The sequence below is a fragment of the Oryctolagus cuniculus genome, chromosome 1 (genome assembly GCF_051225735.1).
Source record: "Oryctolagus cuniculus isolate XC-2025 breed Fujian yellow rabbit chromosome 1, ASM5122573v1, whole genome shotgun sequence".
NCBI classification, from domain to species: domain Eukaryota; kingdom Metazoa; phylum Chordata; class Mammalia; order Lagomorpha; family Leporidae; genus Oryctolagus; species Oryctolagus cuniculus.
This window is the reverse complement of record NC_142867.1, coordinates 58889141-58907829: the sequence shown is the minus strand read 5'-3', so window position 1 is coordinate 58907829 and position 18689 is coordinate 58889141. Positions and strand designations below refer to the sequence as shown.

Sequence of the window (18689 nt, the reverse complement as noted above, 5' to 3'; positions counted from 1 at the left end):
CTGTCACCCTAGATCCAGCAGCTCTAGAACTCTGCCCAGAGCAGCTCCCAGGCTTGAACTCCCAATCTCATTGCTCAGCTCCTGGGTTGTGACTAGGGTACACCTTTGACTCATGTTCTACTTGAGGCCAGGTCCCACGGTTCCACCCAGCTTGCTGTGTGCCAAGTATGAGCTCATCACTGGGCAGCAGGACCATGGTTTTTTAAGGTTCTTCCATTATAGGGGGATGTACGTAGCCTAGGCTGTCCAGGCTTAGCACCATCTAGCTAACTTCCCTCCCACGTTTTGCACTGGGACTAAGACCCCAAAATAAGGGCAAGCACAGCTTGCTGAGATAGGAGATCTTTCTTTTCAAAATCTCTGTAAGGTTTTTCATCTGGGGCCTCGTGTTTTGTTCTGCGCTGATAGCCAGAACCCTGGAGTAGTAGGCGTGATTCCCGAGCTGCTCTCATTAATTGCCCTTTTCCCGCTTATGCGAGTTCCATGGAAGGTTTTGACTCATCTTGAGCAGTCGGATACTCCTGTATAACCTTGCCAGCTAGCTTGACCTTTGCCAACTGCATCCTGCCTTTACATGCTCCCCTGCCTTTCACGTATCTCCGCTTGTGTGTAGAATAGCATTCTCCTCCTTAGTGTCTGAGAAAGCTCCTACTCGCCCTTCAAGACCCAGGGAAATTGCATTCCTGCCCCTATTGGCACACCTCATGCTGTGTCATAATTATTTCTTCATATATCTGTCTTCCCACTAGACCACATGGCCCGTGGGAGTGGAGATTGGGTGTCATTTACCAGGCTCTCCCCTCCCCCCAGTACCCAGCATATCAGGGTTTCAGAAGATGTTGGCTGCATGCATCTATCCATTTATTTGTGGGACTTTAGTCATAAACTTCCTTGTGTCAGGCCCTCCATTAGAAAATGGGAACACAAGAGTGAACAAAGCAGTCAGAGTCCCCACGCCCCATGGAGAAGGTGGTCAGTTGTCAAGGAAACAAATATGCGGATCAGGTACTTTGGAATCGCTGTGCTTTGAAGGAGCTGCTTTAGATGGGGAGTGTGCCCGGAAGGCCTTTCTGAGAAGGTGCTCTGGAGCTGAGGCCTGAAGGATGAGAAGAAACCAGCCATGCAGAGATCTGACATTGAACGCAGGGCACAGGGGTTCGCAGGTGCAAACTTGCAGGAGAAAAAATGGTCTGGGAGTATTTAGGAGCGGACAGGACCAGCACTGCTGAGCTAAGGAGCCGTGGAGAGAGCCATGGGAGAGTGGCCAGCCAGAGCCTGCAGCACCTCTTTTATGCCTCCAGTTTTAAGAGTTTGATTTATTTTTTTTATTTACTCAAGAGCAATGGGAATTTTTTAAGGGGAAGCATTTTAACTTTTAATCTACCTTATGGATGAGCAGGTCAGAATCTGCAGGATTTTGCCTTAGTTCTGCTGCCTCCCTTTTTCTTGCTGCCTCTTTTATCCTGACCCATGCTCACTTCTTTCAGACCCCAAGATTTCCACACCATGGATGTTCTGGAGCAGTCTGGCTGCTCTTCTCACCCTGGAGCTGCTCTGGTCCTGTCGCAGCTTTGCTTTGCTCCTGTTAGGGGCCTCTGATGCCCATGAGGCCTCCAGCACCCCATCCCACTCCCCGTGCTCCCTGTAAGCTGTGCAGTGGCTTTCAGGCTGAATGCCTGTTTCTGAACCTCTCTTGGCCTTCGCAGTGGTGAACTGCACTCTCCACACTTAGTCGCCTGTCGTCCTCTGCCACGCTCACCTCCAGATGGACAAGCCCTCTGCGACTACTGTATTTTGGTTTAAACTCTCATCTGGTGAACTGTCTAGCAAAAACATGTCCTGAGGTTATCTCCTCTTAAAAGCAGAAGAAAAAGAAAAGCTAATATATGTTGCATACTTACTGTAAGGAGATGTACTTAGTCTTCTCTATGAGATATACCCCTCAGTCATAACATCAGTCCTTTGAGTTACTTGCTGTTAGTCCCATTTTACAGATGGCTAAACTGAGGCTCATAGGTCATATAATAAATTGGTCTGAACTCAGGCTATCTTATTTTTTTAAAAGATTTATTTATTTATTTGAAAGAGTTATACAGAGAAAAGAGAGGCAAGGGGGGAGAGAGAGATCTTCCATCCTATGGTTCACTCCCCAGTTGGCCGCAACGGCTGGAGCTGTGCCCATCAGGAGCCAGGAGCTTCTTCCAGGTCTCCAACATGGGTGCAAGGGCCCAAGGACTTGGGCCATCTTCTGCTTTCCCAGGCCACAGCAGAAAGCTGATTGGAAGTGGAGCAGCTGGGACTCGAACTGGCACCCATATGGGATGCCAGCGCTTCAGACCAGGGATAACCCACTGCACCACAGTGCCAGCCCCAGGCTATCTGATTTTAGATCCAGGGAACGTAACCAGTGCTACCTGGTACAGTCCAATATGGTGATTGTGATCCTGAGATCCTTTTTCACACAATCCCCAAAGTCACTCTAAATTGGTGCCCAATTTCTTCTCTTCACTGCAAAGGTCCAGCTTCACAGGGAAAACAAGGAAGAATCCTACAATCATTCATTTCCTGGCTAGGATCATGCTTGGGTATGGGAGCCATGTCTGTGTTTCCCCACAGCACTAGTGCCCATTTGGCTGAGAGCAAGCAAACAAGCCCTGTCCCCAGTTTAGAGACATAAGCTAAGTCTCAGGGTTACGAATACTGGTAAGCTCCTCTCTGCTACCCAGCTGGAGGCTGCAGGAAGACAGTTTAACTTAAAGATTTTTCTGGGGGCTGGCGCTGTGGCGCAGTGGGTTAACGCCCTCACCTGAAGCACTGGCATCCCATGTGGGTGCCGGTTTGGATCCTGGCTGCTCCACTTCCCATCCAGCTCTCTGCTGTGGCCTGGGAAAGCAGTGGAAGATGGCCCAAGTCCTTGGGCCCCTGCACCCATGTGGGAGACCTGGAAGAAGCTCCTGGCTCCTGGCTTCAGACCAGCACAGCTCCAGCCATTGCGGCCAACTAGGGAGTGAACCAGCGGGTGGAAGTCTTTCTCTCTCTCTCTCTCTGCCTCTCCTCTCTCTCTGTAACTCTGACTTTCAAGTAAATAAATAAATCTTTGAAAAAAAAAAAAAAGACTAATAGTCTGAGTTGTCAGAGATGGAAATAGCTGCCCCAGGGCAGAGTGAGCAGTTCCCCATCCCTCATGTGAGACTTAGCATTTGGGGAGTGGATGGACTATGTATGCTTGGAGATATTCTTCATCCCAGAGAGGATGGGACTCTGATCCTTGAATAGTGTTGGGTACAAAGGATATAAGATGGTCAGATATTTGGGGTGGGTATTTGGTGTAACAGTTAAGAGCCTACTTGGGACATTCCTGTCTCACCTCAGAGATCCTGAGTTTGAATCCCTGCTCTGCTTCTGATTCCAGCTTCCTGCTAATGTGTGCCCTGGGAGGCAGCAGATGACTTATATCCCTGCCGCCCATATGCAAGACTGATTGAGTTCTGTGCTCCTACCTTTGGCCTGGCCCAGTCTTGGCTGTTGTTGAGCATTTGAAGGAGTGAACCAGCAGATGGGAGAGCTCTGTTCATCTGTCTGCCTCTGTCTCTCTGATCTTCAAATAAATTTTTACAAATGAGATGGTCAGATACAGTGCTCCTGGGACAGTGTCTTCTCATATCATTGTGCCCGAGACCATCCTAGGTGGAGCACACGGGCCCACTTGGAGCAGCAAAAGTGGCAGTTGAAGCCTCTCAGCTTGGATCTTACCTGTGCAAGGAAAGCATTGCAGATGTGGAGCAATGCAGAGATTAGAACCTTGCCTAGTGGGTGGTTGGAGCTCCTGGAGCCTGGGCCTGCACCTCCCAACAATCACTGTCTGGCTGCTGCAGCGACTCTGGAGGGCTCTGGTGGCTTTTCACTGCAGAAGTGAATGGGCTCATGTGCTGAAGATTCATGAAGAAGAGCACCCATGCCACAAGGGAGAGACCATAGACATATAGGAAACTAAACTCCTGCTCCTAGTAGGATTTTTGTGAAAGCGCATTGTGTGATGGTGGAATTAAAGTGTTTTCTGTCTCGTGTGAATAATGAGAAACTCTCTGTAATTTTCCTTTGTTCTGTTTTTACATTTTCAGTAAGAGAAGGAGCAGACTAAGCAGACAAAAGGAGTCATGGCTTCTGATGCCAGTCATGCGCTGGAAGCTGCCCTGGAGCAGATGGACGGGATCATTGCAGGTGTGCCTAGGGAATCCCATTGGCTAATGTCTCATCTCTCACATTTCAGAAACTTTCTTTCATTTTACCTTCTTATTTTGGAATAGAGAGAAGCTCCTGGTTAGATTTATTTTCAAATAGTTTAGTTGTACATGCTCACACACTCTCCCTGTTTCTGTTTCGTGTTTTTCTTTTTTTATTTAGATGACTTATTAATATAAGGAAAACAGATTTCATGTGGTTCAAGGATACAGTGTAGTTTTTTTAAGAAAGCTTTTATTTAATGAATACAAATTTCATAGGAACAACTTTAGGAATATAGTGATTCTTCCCCCCATACTTGCCCTCCCACCCCCACCCCCGTCCCACCTCCTACTCTCTCCCCCATCCCATTCTTAATTAAGATTCATTTTTAATTAACTTTATATACAGAATACCAACTCTATACTAAAGTAAAGATTTCAACAATTTGTACCCACAGTGACACACAAAGTATAAAGTATTGTTTGAGAATAAGTTTTACAGTTAATTCTCATAGTACAATTCACTAAAGACAGAGGTACTACATGGGAGTAAGTACACAGTGACTCCTGTTGTTAATTTAACAATTAACACTCTTATTTATGATGTCAGTGATCACTCTAGGCTCTTTTTTAAACTTTTATTTAATATAAATTTTGAAAGTACAACTTTTAGATTATAGTGGCCTTTCCCCCCATAACCTCCCTCCCACCTGCAACCATCCCATCATCCACTCCCTCTCCCATCCCATTCTTCATCAAGATTCATTTTCAATTGTCTTTATATACAGAAGATCAACTTAGTATATACTAAGTAAAGATTTCAACAGCTTGCACCCACACAGATACACAAAGTATAAAGTACTGTTTGAGTACTAGCTTTACCATTAATTCACATAGTACAACACATTAAGGATGGAGATCCTACATGGGGAGTAAATGTACAGTGACTTCCGTTGTTGATTTAACAATTGACACTCTTATTTATGACGTCAGTAATCACCCAAGGCTCTTGTCACAAGCTGCCAAGGCTATGGAGGCCTCTTGAGTTCACAAACTTTGACCTTCTTTAGACAAGGTCACAGTCAAAGTAGAAGTTCTCTCCTCCCTTCAGAGAAAGGTACCTCCTTTGATGGCCCATTCTTTCCACTGGTATCTCACTCACCGAGATCTTTCATTTACATCATTTTTTTTTTTTTTTTTTTTTTTTGCCACAGTGTCTTGGCTTTCCATGCCTGAGAAACTCTCCTGGGCTTTTTAGCTGTATCCAAATGCCTTAAGGGCTGATTCTAAGGCCAGAGTGCTGTTTAGGACATCTGCCATTCTATGAGTCTACTGTGTATCCCGCTTCCCATGTTGGATCATTCTCTCCTTTTTAATTCTATCAGTTATTAGCAGACACTAGTCTTGTTTATGTGATCCCTTTGACACTTAATCCTATCATTATGATCAGTTATGAACTTAAACCTATCACTTTGACTAGTAAGATGCCATTGGTACATGCCACCTTGATAGGATTAAATTGGAATCCCCTGGCACGTTTTTAGCTCTACCATTAGGGGTAAATCCAAGTGAGCATGTGCCAAACATCACCTCCCTCTTATTCCCACTCTTATATTTAACAGGGATCACTTTTCAGTTAAATTTAAACACCTAAGAATAATTGTGTGTTAATTAAATAGTTCAACCAATGGTATTAAGTAGAACAAAAAAAATACTCAAAGGAATAAAATAGTAAGTTGTTCCTTGACAGTCAGGACAAGGACTGATCAAGACACTGTTTCTCATAGTGTTCATTTGACTTATATAGGTTTCCTTTTATGTGCTCAGTTAGTTGTCACCAATTAGGGAGAACATATGATATTTGTCCCTTTAGGACTGGCTTATTTCACTCATCATGATGTTTTCCAGATTCCTCCATTTTGTTGCAAATGACCTGATTGCATTTTTTACTGCTGTATAGTATTCTATAGAGTACATATCCCATAATTTCTTTATCCAGTCTTCTCTTGATAGGCATTTAGGTTGATTCCAGGTCTTAGCTATTGTGAATTGAGCTGAAATAAACATTGAGGTGCAGACAGCTCTTTTATTTGCCAATTTAATTTCCTTTGGGTAAATTCCAAGGAGTGGGATGGCTTGGTCATGTGGTAGGGCTATAATCAGGTTTCTGAGGAATTTCTAAACTGTCTTCCATAGTGGCTTTACCAGTTTGCATTCCCACCATCAGTGGACTAGTGTGCCTTTTTCCCCACATCCTTGCCAGCATCTGTTGTTAGCTGATTTCTGTATGTGAGCCATTCTAACTGGGGTGAGGTGAAACCTCATTGTGGTTTTGATTTACATTTCCCTGATGGCTAGTGATTCTGAACATTTATTCATGTATCTATTGGCCATTTGGATTTCCTCTTTTGACAAATGTCTGTTTAAGTGTTTTGCCAATTTCTTGACTGGGTTGTTTGTTTTGTTGTTGTCGAGTTTTTTTGATCACTTTATATATTCTGGTTATTAATCCTTTATCAGTTGCTTGGTTTTCAAATAATTTCTCTGAATCTATCAGTTGCCTCTTCACTTTCCTGACTATTTCTTTTGCAGTACAGAAACTTCTCAATTTAATGTAATTCTAATTGTTAATTTTGGCATTTGTTGCCTGTGCCTCTGGAGTCTTTTCCAGGAACTCTTTGCCTGTGCCAATGTCTTGCAGGGTTTCACCAATGCTCTCCAGTAATTTGATGGTATTGGGTCGTAGGTCTAGGTCTTTTTTTTTTTTTTTTTTTTTGACAGGCGAAGTTAGAGAGAGAGAGAGACAGAGAGAAAGGTCTTGCTTCCGTTGGTTCACCCCCCAAATGGCTGCCACGGCTGGTGCATTGCAATGATCCGAAGCCAGGAGCCATGTACTTCCTCCTCGTCTCCCATGCGGGTGCAGGGCCCAAGCACTTGGGCCATCTTCCACTGCCTTCCCGGGCCACAGCAGAGAGCTGGACTGGAAGAGGAGTAATCAGGACAGAACCGGTGCCCCAACCAGGACTAGAACCTGGGGTGCTGGTGCTGCAGGTGGAGGATTAACCTAGTGAGCCGCAGCGTCAGCAGATCTAGGTCTTTAATACATTTTGAATGGATTTTTTTTTTGTGTAAGGTGTAAGGTAGGGGTCCTGCTTCATACTTCTGCAATGTGGAAATCCAGTTTTCCCAGCACCATTTGTTTTAAGAGACTGTCCTTGCCCCAGGGAATGGTTTTAGCTCCTTGGTCGAATATAAATTGAATGTAGATGCTTGGATTGATTTCTAGTGTTTCTTTTCTGTTCCATTGGTCTATCCATCTATTTTTGTACCAGGTCATTTTGATTTTAACTACCTTGTAGTATGTCTTGGAATCTGGTAATGTGATGCTTCTGGCTTTGTTTTTTGTTGTATAAGATTGATTTAGCTATTGAAGGTCTCCTGTGTTTCCAAATGAATTTCAGCATCATTTTTTCTAGATCTGAGAAGATTGTCTTTGGTATTTTGATTGGTATTGCATTGAATCTATAAATTACTTTTGGAAGAATGGTTTTCTATTTTTGCGTCTTCTATTTCTTTCTTTTATGTTTTATAATTCTTATCATAGAGATCTTTGACATACTTGGTTAAATTTATTCCAAGTATTTGATTTTTTGTAGCTATTGTGAATGGTATTGATCTTAGAAGTTCTTTCTCAGCTGTGGCATTATCTGTGTATACAAAGTCTGTTGATTTTTGAGCGTTGATTTTATGTGCTGCTAATTTACCAAACTCTTCTATAAGTTCCAATAGTCTCTTGATGGAGTCTTTTGTGTCCCCAAAGTATAGAATCATGTCATCTGCAAATAGGGATAGTTTGACTTCATTTTACTGATTTGAATCCCTTTGATTTCTTTTTCTTGCCTAATGGCTCTGGCTAAAACTTCCAGGACTGTATTGAAAAGCAGTAGTGAGAGTGGGCATCCATGTCTGGTTCCAAATCTCAGTGGGAATGCTTCCAGCTTTTCCCCATTCAATAGGACACTGACCATGGGTTTGTCATAAATTTCCTTGATTGTATTGAGGAATGTTCCTTCTAAACCCAATTTGCTTAGAGTTTTCATCATGAAAGGGTGTTGTGGCAGGCGCTGCAGCTTACTAGGCTAATCCTCCACCTGTGGCGCTGGCACCCCAGGTTCTAGTTCCGGTTGGGGCGCTGGATTCTGTCCCAGTTGCTGCTCTTCCATTCCAGCTCTCTGCTGTGGCCCGGGAGTGCAGTGGAGGATGGCCCAGGTTTGGGCCCTGCACCTTCATGGGAGACCAGGAGGAAGCACCTGGCTCCTGGCTTGAGATCGGCGCACTGCGTCAGCTGCCACGCGCCAGCCGTGGCGGCCACTTGGGGTGTGAACCAACGGGAAAAAGAAGACCTGTCTCTCTGTCTCTCTCTCTCACTGTCTAACTCTGCCTGTCAAAAAAAAATTTAAAAAAAGACAGGGTGTTGTATTTTATCAAATGCATTCTCTGCATCCATTGAGATAATCATATAGTTTTTGTTCTTCAGTTTGTTAATATGATGTATCACATTGATTGTTTTGCAAATATTGAACCATCCCTGCATACAAGGGATAAATCCCATTTGGTCTGTATGAATGAGTGTTGTTGGATTCGATTGGTCAGAATTTTGTTGAGGATTTTTGTGTCTATGTTCATCAGGGAAATTGGTCTGTAGTTCTCTTTCGCTGTTTTTCCAGGTGTAGGAATTAAGGTGCTGCTGGCTTCATAGAATTTGGGAGGATTCCTTCCCTTTCAATTGTTTTGAATTACTTGAGAAGAAGTGGAGTTAGTTCTTCTTTAAATGACTGGTGGAATTCAGCAATGAAGCCATCTGGACCTGGGCTTTTCTTTGTTGGGAGGGTATTTATTACTGATTCGATTTCCGTCTTGGTTATGGGTCTGTTTAGGTTTTCTATATCTTCATGGCTCTGTTACATAGGTTGTATATGTGTAGCAATCTATCCATTTCTTCTAGGTTTCCTGATTTGTTGGCATACAGCTCTTTGAGGTAATTTCTGAAGATTCTTTTTTTTTCTGCAGTGTCTGTTGTTACATTTCCTTTTTCATCTCTAATTTTATTGATTTGGGTCTTCTCTCTCCTTTTTTTGGTTAGTTGGTCAATGTTGTATCAGTTTTGTTCATTTTTTCAAAAACCAGCTCTACATTTTGCTGATCTTTTATATTTTTTTTTTGTTTGAATTTTGTTGATTGTTCCTCTAATTTTAATTATTTCTTTTACTAGTTTTGGGTTTGGTTTGCTGTTTTTTTTTTTTTTTTTTTTTTTTTTTTTCTAGATCTTTGAGGTGCATAGATAGTTCTTTTCTTTGGTGCCTTTCCAGTTTCTTGATGTAAGCATGAGTTGCTATAAACTTTTAACACTGCTTTTGCTGTATCCCACAAATTTTGGTATGTTGTATTGTTGTCTTCATTTGTTTCCAGAAATTTTTTAATTTCTCTTTTGATTTTTATCTATGATGCACTGTTCATTCAGGAACATGTTGATCATTCTCCATATGTTTGCATATGATTTAGAGACTCCTGAGTTGTTGATTTCTAGCTTCATTGCATTGTGGTCCGAGAAGATACATGGTATGATTTCAGTTTTTTTGAATTTGCTGAGACTTGCTTTATGGCCTAGCATATGGTCAGTCCTAGAGAAAATTTCATGTACTGGTGAGGAAAATGTGTACTCTGTGGGTGTATGGTGGAAGGCTCTGTAGATAACTGCTAGGTGTATTTGGTCTATAGTGTCAGTTAACTCTGCCTTTTTTTTTTTTTTCTGATTTTCTGTCTTGTTGATCTGTCCATTGTTGAAAGTGGGGTATTGAGGGGCTGGTGTTATGGTGCAATAGGTTAATCTTCCACCTGCAGCGCTGGCATCTGTTATGGGCACTGGTTCTAGTCCTGGCAGCTCCTCTTCCAATCCAGCTCTCTGCTATGGCCTGGGGAAGCAGTAGATGATGGCCCAAGTGCTTGGACCCCTAACCTGCATGGGAGACCTGGAAGAAGCTCCTGGATCCTGGCTTCAGATCGGCGCAGCTCCAGCCATTGCAGCCATTTGGGGAGTGAACCAACGGAAGGAAGACCTTTCTCTCTGTCTCTTCCTCTCACTGTCTGTAACTCTACCTCTCAAATAAATAAATAAAATCTTTAAAAAAAAAAAGTAGGGCATTGAAGTCCCCCATTACTATTGTATTTGAGTCTATATCACCTATCACCCTTTAAATCCCTTAAGATTTTTTTTCCGTAGCCAGGTTCCTTGTAATTAGGGGCATATACATTTATAATAGTCAAAATTTCCTGTTGAATTGATCCTTTAATAGTGTCTTTAATACAAAAACTATTAAAAGAGACAATGAAAGTATATTTTGTCTGATATTAGGATGGCCACACCAGCTCTTTTTTGGTTTCTGTTGGCATAGATTATCTTTTTCCAGCCTTTCCCTTTCAGTCTGCATGCATCTTTATTGGTAAGATGTGTTTCTTGTAGGCAGCAAATAATTTTTTAAAAAATTTTTTTGACAGGCAGAGTTAGACAGTGTGAGAGAGAGACAGAGAGAAAGGTCTTCCTTTTTCCGTTGGTTCACACCCCAAGTGGCCGCCACAGCCGGCGCACTGCGCTGATCCGAAGCCAGGAGCCAGGTGTCTCCTCCTGGTCTCCCATGCGGGTGCAGGGCCCAAGGACCTGGGCCATCCTCCACTGCACTCCCAGGCCACAGCAGAGAGCTGGACCGGAAGAGGAGCAACCGAGAGAGAATCCGGTGCCCCAACCGGGACTAGAACCTGGAGTGCTGGTGCCGCAGGCAGAGGATTAGCCCACTAAGCGACGGTGCCAGCTGTCTGTGTCAGCCAATCTGTGTGTTTTAACTGGGGAGTTGAAACCATTTACATTCAATGCAACTATTGTTAAGTACTGACTTTACCCTGCCATGTTTCTGTAAATAGTCCTGTTTATATATTTTGGATTTCATTTGTACTTTGGGTCATTTTCTGCGTTCATCTACTTTTGTAGTAATGTTCCTATTTCTGTGTTTCTGTGCTTAGGACATCCTTGAGCATCTTTTGTAGGGCTGGGTAAGTAGTTACAAATTCTTTCAGTTTGTTTGTTATAAAAATTCCTTATTTCTCCTTCATTCATAAGTGATAATTTTTCAGGATACAGTGCTTTGGGTTGACAGTTTTTTCACTTAGGACTTGGAGTATGTCTCGCCTTTCTCTCCTTGCCTGTAGGGTTTGTGATGGGAAGTCTGAGTGAGTCTAATTGGGTTTCCTCTGAATGTGATTTGTCTTTTCTCTTGTGTACATTTTAAAATCTTTTCTTTATGTTTTACTTAGGAGAGTTTTGCTACAGTGTGTTGTGGTGAAGATCTTTTCTGGTCATGTCTATTGGGAATTCTGTGTGCTTCCTGTATTTGGATGTCTCTTTCTCCAGATGGGGGAAGTTCTCTGTTATTATTTCATTAAGAAGGCCTTCTAATCCTTTGTCTTTTTCCATGCTTTCCGGAATTCCTAGGATCCATATATTGGGTCATTTGATAGAGTCTGGTAACTCTCCAACCATGTTTTTCAATTTCCTAATTTCTTCTTCTTTTATTTGGTCTGACTGTATTATTTCCATACATTTGTCTTCTAGTTCTGATACTCTTTCTTCTGTCTCATCTATTTTATTGTTAAGGCTTTCCACTGCATTCTTTATTTGATCTATTGAATTCTTCAATTCTAGTATTTCATTCTGACTTCTCTTTAATATCTCAGTTTATTGGGAGCTCTTTTCATCTAGATTGTGAATTTGTTTCTGATTGCTTCTAAGTAATCTGATGATTGATTTTCTGAATTCTATTTCTGGCATTTCCTCGATCTCTTCTTCTTCAGCTTCTATTACTGAAGAGTTGTAGTGTTCCTTTGAGAGGCTCATAGTGTCTTCCTTATCCTTATTCAGGGTTTTTCTTTGTTTTTCGGCATCTCTGGTTGCTTTTCTCTTTAACTTGTATCTTTGTGCTTGTGGTGAGATTTCCCTCTGTTACGAGCAGCTATGTCTGTGCACTGCAAGTGGTAGCATGCCGCCACACCTCCGGGGGTCCTGCTGGCTTCTAGATCGTGATGGGGGTGGGTACGAGAGCTCTTGTGCACTAAGCCCTGCCTACTGGTTCAGGTTCGCTTCTCACTGGTGCATGGAACAAGCTCGAGTTTTCAAAATTTAGGACTTCTCCTTGTTGTAAAGCTTGTGTGGTGAGGAGGAAAGGACTTTGAAATGTTGTGATCCTTGTTCCCGGGTCAGGGGTATTGTGAGGTGGCCCCCCTCAGTTGATGGGCGTGTGTACAGGAGGCAAATGTGATAGTCTCCTGCTTACATTCGAAGATATAAACAGTCAATATGGCTTCTCGCAGCTGGCTGCAGGTCCCGTTGAGGGGAGGGGAGGAAACATAGATGGACAGGGGCATGGCCAACCTTTCCATTTGTTCCCCTACACCTTCTCCCTTCTCTCTCTCTCTCTCTCTCTTTTTTTTTTTTTTTTTTTTTTTTTTTGACAGGCAGAGTGGACAGTGAGAGAGACAGAGAGAAAGGTCTTCCTTTGCTGTTGGTTCACCCTACAATGGCCGCCGCGGCCGGCGCGCTGAGGCCGGCGCACCGCGCTGATCCAAAGGCAGGAGCCACGTGCTTCTCCTGGTCTCCCATGGGGTGCAGGGCCCAAGGACTTGGGCCATCCTCCACTGCACTCCCTGGCCACAGCAGAGAGCTGTCCTGGAAGAGGGGCAACCGGGACAGAATCCGGTGCCCCGACCAGGACTAGAACCTGGTGTGCCTGCGCCACAAGGCAGAGGATTAGCCTAGTGAGCCGCGGCGCTGGCCCTACACCTTCTCTTTCTTCCCGCTTGGAACTTCAAACACAGTTCAGCAGGCTTCCCCGCCTGCTGCTATCTGCAGCTCTGTGGATTCATGATTTCCCGTCTCACCTGGTCCACTGGTGGGGTGGTGCCAGTCTTCCGGTTCAGCTGCTCTGCCACACCACTGCTGTGCCTCCGCCACTTCCCTTTCTTTTTTGCTCCCTCAGCATGGCTGCCCAGTCTCTCTTGCACTCCTGGGCTTCTCTGCATGAATGTCTCATGGCTCTGCCACTGGCTTATATCCCTTCTCCTTAATAACTATCTATTTTACTCTGCATGACTCGGAACATCCTGTTTCTATACCGCCATCTTGGCCCCTCCCCAAAGCAATCTTCGTCTGTTTCACTTTAAAGAATTATAGAGTTGTGCTGTTTGGTGTGATAGTTTGGATAAGTCTCTGTGGAGACAGTGTGGATGTACCACATGCATGGTTGTAACTGTCACAGTTTGGATCCTGGCTGCGAGGCAATTTGTGTGCAGTGAGATTGATTCTGTTGTAAAATTTTCAGAGCACATCTTGGCTAATTACAGCTGAGCTGAAACTAAAAATCTGCCAGACTTTGCCAACTAAGGCAGGTGTCAGCTCACTTCCCCAGCTGATCTCCAGTGTGTTCTAGAGGTGGGAGGTAATTTTGTATTGATTCATCTAATGATTATAATGTTCATTATGCCATTAAAAAAATGCAACTCAAGTATTTGCTTTTAATGTTTGCCTTAGCTAGTAGGGGACTTTGTCTAGCAAAGATCCAGCAACACTGTGGTTATTGGAATGGGCTGCTCAGGCTGATTAATTCCTTGATGGAGGCAGCCAAAGCCCACATTGGTGATAACAATCCTGTTGAAAATCTTCCCAAAAAGTACCAGGCCATCTTCCTGTGCTAACCTGGCACAGTTCAGCAGTCTTATTTAGAGAGGATGTGCTTCTTTGAGACTTTGCTCCTTGTGGTGTGAGCCATGGCTGGAGATGGGGGAGGAAGGTATGGGGCGCGTGTGGAGAACACAGGGAACCTGACACTGTCCCTTTATAGGGGTACATCTGACTCCCAGAGGGTTCTGGGTTTTTGAGCTTGGATGGGGGGTGAGTGAGGTTGTCGCTCTCAAACTTCATCATGCTGTTCCTGCCACTGTAACATGTTCTAGCTTTCATCTATCAAACTTTTAATTTTTCAGGAAGCTTAAGAGCCCCTGAGAGGCCATGATTTTTTTCTGCTTTCTAGAGGCATCATAGATTGGGAAATCCTGTTTAGATTACAGACTCTGATGCATTATGGAGAAGAAAGTCAGGAGGGTGGGTTCCTAGCACTCCTTTAGAGAGGCTGCCATGGAAGCTCCCAGGAGCTCATGTCCAGCACTTCTGAGCCCCCAGCCAGTGAGCTGGGAGGAGACTGAGTGAGCCTCTGGCAGAGCTCTTGGATGGTGTGAAGGCTGAATGGGAAGTTACCTTTCCTGTTACGTTGCCTTTGCTCCTTTGTCAAAAATCACCTGACTGTGTTTATGTGGGTCTATTTCTGGGCTCTCTATTCTCTTCCACTGATTTTTCATCACTTCTTTTACCATATCACACACTATGGATTATTGTAGCTTTATAATTCTTAAAATCAGAACGTGTCATTCGGCTTCCTCCTAATACTACCTTGGAAGCAGCTGGTGATGGCTCAAGTACTTGAGTCCCTGCTACCCAAGTAGGAGACCCAGATGGAGTTCCTGCCTCACAGCTTCAGCCTGTCCCTGCCTTGAAATTGTGGGCAATTGGGGAGTAAACCAGTGAATGGGAGATCTTTGTGTCCCTTATCTCTTTTCCTTTCAGATAAATAAAATAAGTTCTTTATTTTTTTTTTTAAAGAAAATAATCAAACCATGTTAGTTCTCCAACTTTTCTTTCTCCTTCAATATTGTGTTGGCTAGCTTGGGTCTTTTTCTTCTCCAAATAAACTTGAGAGTCAGTTTGTTGATATTCATAAAATAATTTTCAGTGGGATTGCATTGAATCTATAGATCATGTTGAGAAGAACTGACATACTGACAGTATTGAACCTCTGATGATACACTTCTGAAAGAAGACAGCCTTATGTGTAGTCACTGCCTCTTCTTGCCTCCTAATTCTCCACATGGGCATTCCTAAAATGACAGAGCCTCTGCCATGCTCCTTTGTGTCTCTGAAAGATTATGTAGCTGGATCCTCAAGGCCTTGCCTTCACCCAGGATTGGCCATTTAGGATCTGGGATAGGTGTGAAGGAAGAGACCTTAAATATAGGTTAATTGATATATAAAAGACCTATCCTCCTGACCCCTCAACACAAAGTGCTTCTTACTACTTTTGTTTCCTCTTTTAAAAAAGATTTTATTTATTTATTCAAAAAGCAGAGTGACAGAGAGAGAGAAAGAGAGAGAGAGAGATCCATCTTCCATCTGCTGGTTCAGTCTGCAAGTGGCTTCAACGGCCAGATTTGAGCCAGGCTGAAGCCAGAAGTCAGGAACTCCATCCTGATCTCCCATGTGGATGGCAATCTGGATCAGAAATGGAGTTACCGGTACTCAAGCCAGCACTCCGATATGGGATGCCAGCATCGCAAGCCGCAGCTTAGCCAGCTGAACCACAACGAGCGTTTCCTTCCATGTCCTTAGTCCTCCAGCTAGAGGGTTCCATTGGGAAGGGCTTCTTGGGCTTCTCTGTCTAGAATGAATGTGAGAAGAATTCTTTGCAGGTATGTCCTTTGCTGACTGATAGGGAGGAATGCTGTAGCCAGACTTAGTTCAGATCCCCGCTCTATAGCAAGTTACTGGCATGATGTGTGCCTCGGTTTCCTCCTACTTAAATGGGAATAGTAATAGTACCCAGCTCAGAGAGTCACTTGTATTAACTCATGTAAAATACTTAGAGTACTGCTAGGCATTTAGTAAGTGCCAAGAAACATTAGTTTTTAGTAAATCAAAGAGGAGAAAAAAAATCATGTTGAGTCTTCTCTGGGGACACAACAGAGTTCTCATTCATTCAAGTCTTTGTCTCTGAATCCGAGTTTTGTGGTCTTCATTGTATAAGACTTGCATATTCATTAGACTTGCCAGGGTTCTACTAGACTGACACATAGTCTGCTGACTGCCCTCTGTTTCTGTTCTTGCCCCTTACAGACTGCCTTCCACAGAGCGGCAGAGTAAGCCCGGAAATGCTCATTAAATTGTATCACTCTTCTCTTCAAAGCTCTTCAGTGGCTTCCCATCCCAGGATAAAATCCAGAGTCTTCATGTTGGGCAGCCGTGTCATTATGTCATTTGGCCTTTGCTGCCTTTGTGGCTGCAGCTCCTTCCCTCATCTTTCTCACTTTGGCCTTGCGCCCTATCTCAGGTCCTCTCCTGGACTGCTCCCCTCCAGATGCACCCAGGTTTCTGCTCAGCTCTCTGCATATCTGAAGGCTTTCCCTGAGCCTGTCTGACATAGCATCCCTACCTTACTGTGTCCTGTTTTCCAGTTTATATTTCTTTATAGCATTTATCGCCCCCTGGCCTATTACATTCATGCTTATCTGTTTGTCTGCCTCCTACCCCAGAATATAAGTTCCAAGAGGACAGAGGCTCTGCTGCTCTAACTCTAGTGCCTCCACTGGTCTGTGGCACATACAAGGTGTTTAAAAGCTATTTACCACATGTACAAGGGCACTTCAAAAAATTCATAGAAAATGGGATTTAAAGATAGGTTTATTTTGGTACAAAATAACATAGTTATTGGAAAGTTTTTTCATAACATGCATTTTCCATGAGCTTTTTGAAGACTCCTCACGTACTTTATTTACTTTCAGAATAGGATCTCTTTGACATTGGTTAGGAGGCAATTGCTCGTTTCTGTATATATCCTCTATCTGGCTGCACACTGAATTTCATTTATTTTATCTGTAAATTTGTTTGGATGATTCTTTTGGAATGACAGATAAATAACTTAATTTTTATGCTATTCTTGATGAAAAGAATTCTAATCTCTGACTGCCATTGTTCAGGATACTTTTCCTCAAGATTATTAATATCATTCTCATTTTCTTCTTTTTTTTAAAGATTTATTTGTTTAAAAGAGTTACACAGAGAGAGGAGAGGCACAGAGAGAGAGAGAGAGAGAGGTCTTCCATCTGCTGGTTCACTCCCCAGTTGACTGCAACGGCTGAAGCCAGGAGCCAGGAGCTTCTTCTGGGTTTCCTACACAGATGCAGGGGCCCAAGGACTTGGGCCGTCTTCTACTGCTTTCCCAGGCCATAGCCAGGAGCTGGATTGGAAGTGGAGCAGCCAGGTCTCGAACTGGCACCCATATGGGATGCCGGCGCTTCAGGTGAGGGCGTTAACCCACTGCGCCACAGTGCCGGCGCCATCATTCTCATTTTCAAGATGGCTGGGCTACTCTGAGAAAAGGAGGCTGGGAATTTTTTTTTTTTTTTTTTTTAAGATTTATTTATTTATCTGAAAGGCAGTGTTACAGAGAGGCAGAGGCAGAGAGAGAAAGAAGTCTTCCATCCTCTGGTTCACTCCCCAAATGGCCACAATGGCCAGAGCTGGGTCAATCCAAAGCCAGGAGCCAGGACCTTCTTCCGGCTCTCCCTTTTGCAAGGGTCCAGGGACCTAAGGACTTGGGACATCCTCTGCTGCTTTCCCAGGCGATAGCAGAGAGCTGGGTCAGAAGTGGTGCAGCCAGTACTCCAACCAGCGCCCATATGGGATTGCCGACACTAGCTATGCCACAGTGCTGTTGGCCCCACATGCATATATTTTCAAATAACAACATTAAAACTGTTGTGACAAAGTTATTTCCAATCCAGCAATAAAACAACTTTCATGGCTAGCTAACCAAGAAATATCTCATTCCTGAGAACCTTTACCCTGAAATTAGAGAAAAGTAGACACAACAGCCACATGACTCCTGAGGTTTCAGTCCATGTACTACTACACAAAGGTAGATTAGAATGGAGCTGAGGGGGCAGGTGCTGTGGCATAGTAGGTTAAGCCTCCACCTGCTATGCTGGAACTTTTGTAGCTATTAATATGGACTGTGGAGTTAGACTCCTGGGATTTACTACTGGTTCTCAAATTTTGAGACAAATTGCTTAATTATTCTGAGCCTCAATTTTGTTATAGATGAAATAGTTACTTTTTTAAAGATTTATTTGTGTATTTATTTGAAAGGCAGAGTTACAGAAAGAAAGAGGCAGAGAGAGAGAGAGAGATCGAGATCGAGATCTACCACCTGCTGGTTCCCTCCTGCAAATGACTGCAATGGCCAGGGCTGGGCCAGGCCAAAGCCAGGAGCTTCATCTGAATCTTCCATGTGGCTGGCAAGGGCCCAAGCACTTGGACCATCTTCTGCTGCTTTCCCAGGCACATTAGCAGGAAGCTGGATCAGAAGTGGAATAGCTGGGACTCGAAGCAGTGCCCATGTTGGATGCCAGTGCTGTAGGCAGCAGCTTAACCCACGGTTCCAGCTCCAAAATAGTGGTCTTAAAATTACCTATCTGATACTACTGTCACAATTAAGTTAATGCAAATAAGGCACTTAGAATAGTCTGAATAAGTGG

The 18689-nt window shown here is 43.6% G+C and overlaps 1 protein-coding gene across 33 annotated transcripts in view; it reads left to right on the top strand.

Annotated features, from left to right (window-relative positions):
* Positions 1–18689, top strand: part of PPFIBP2 (PPFIB scaffold protein 2) — a 172829-nt gene that overhangs the window by 39290 nt on the left and 114850 nt on the right. For 32 of the 33 annotated variants that reach the window (XR_016231805.1, XR_016231806.1, XM_089329426.1 and 29 more), the window contains one exon: positions 4122–4221. The exons of the other annotated variant lie outside the window; for it this stretch is intronic. Coding sequence is in view for 30 of the 32 variants with exons in the window: in XM_089329426.1 (XP_089185552.1) it covers positions 4122–4221 (100 nt within the window). In the remaining 2 variants the exon portion in view is untranslated. The remainder of the gene's footprint in view (positions 1–4121; positions 4222–18689) is intronic. 33 annotated transcript variants of the gene reach the window in all.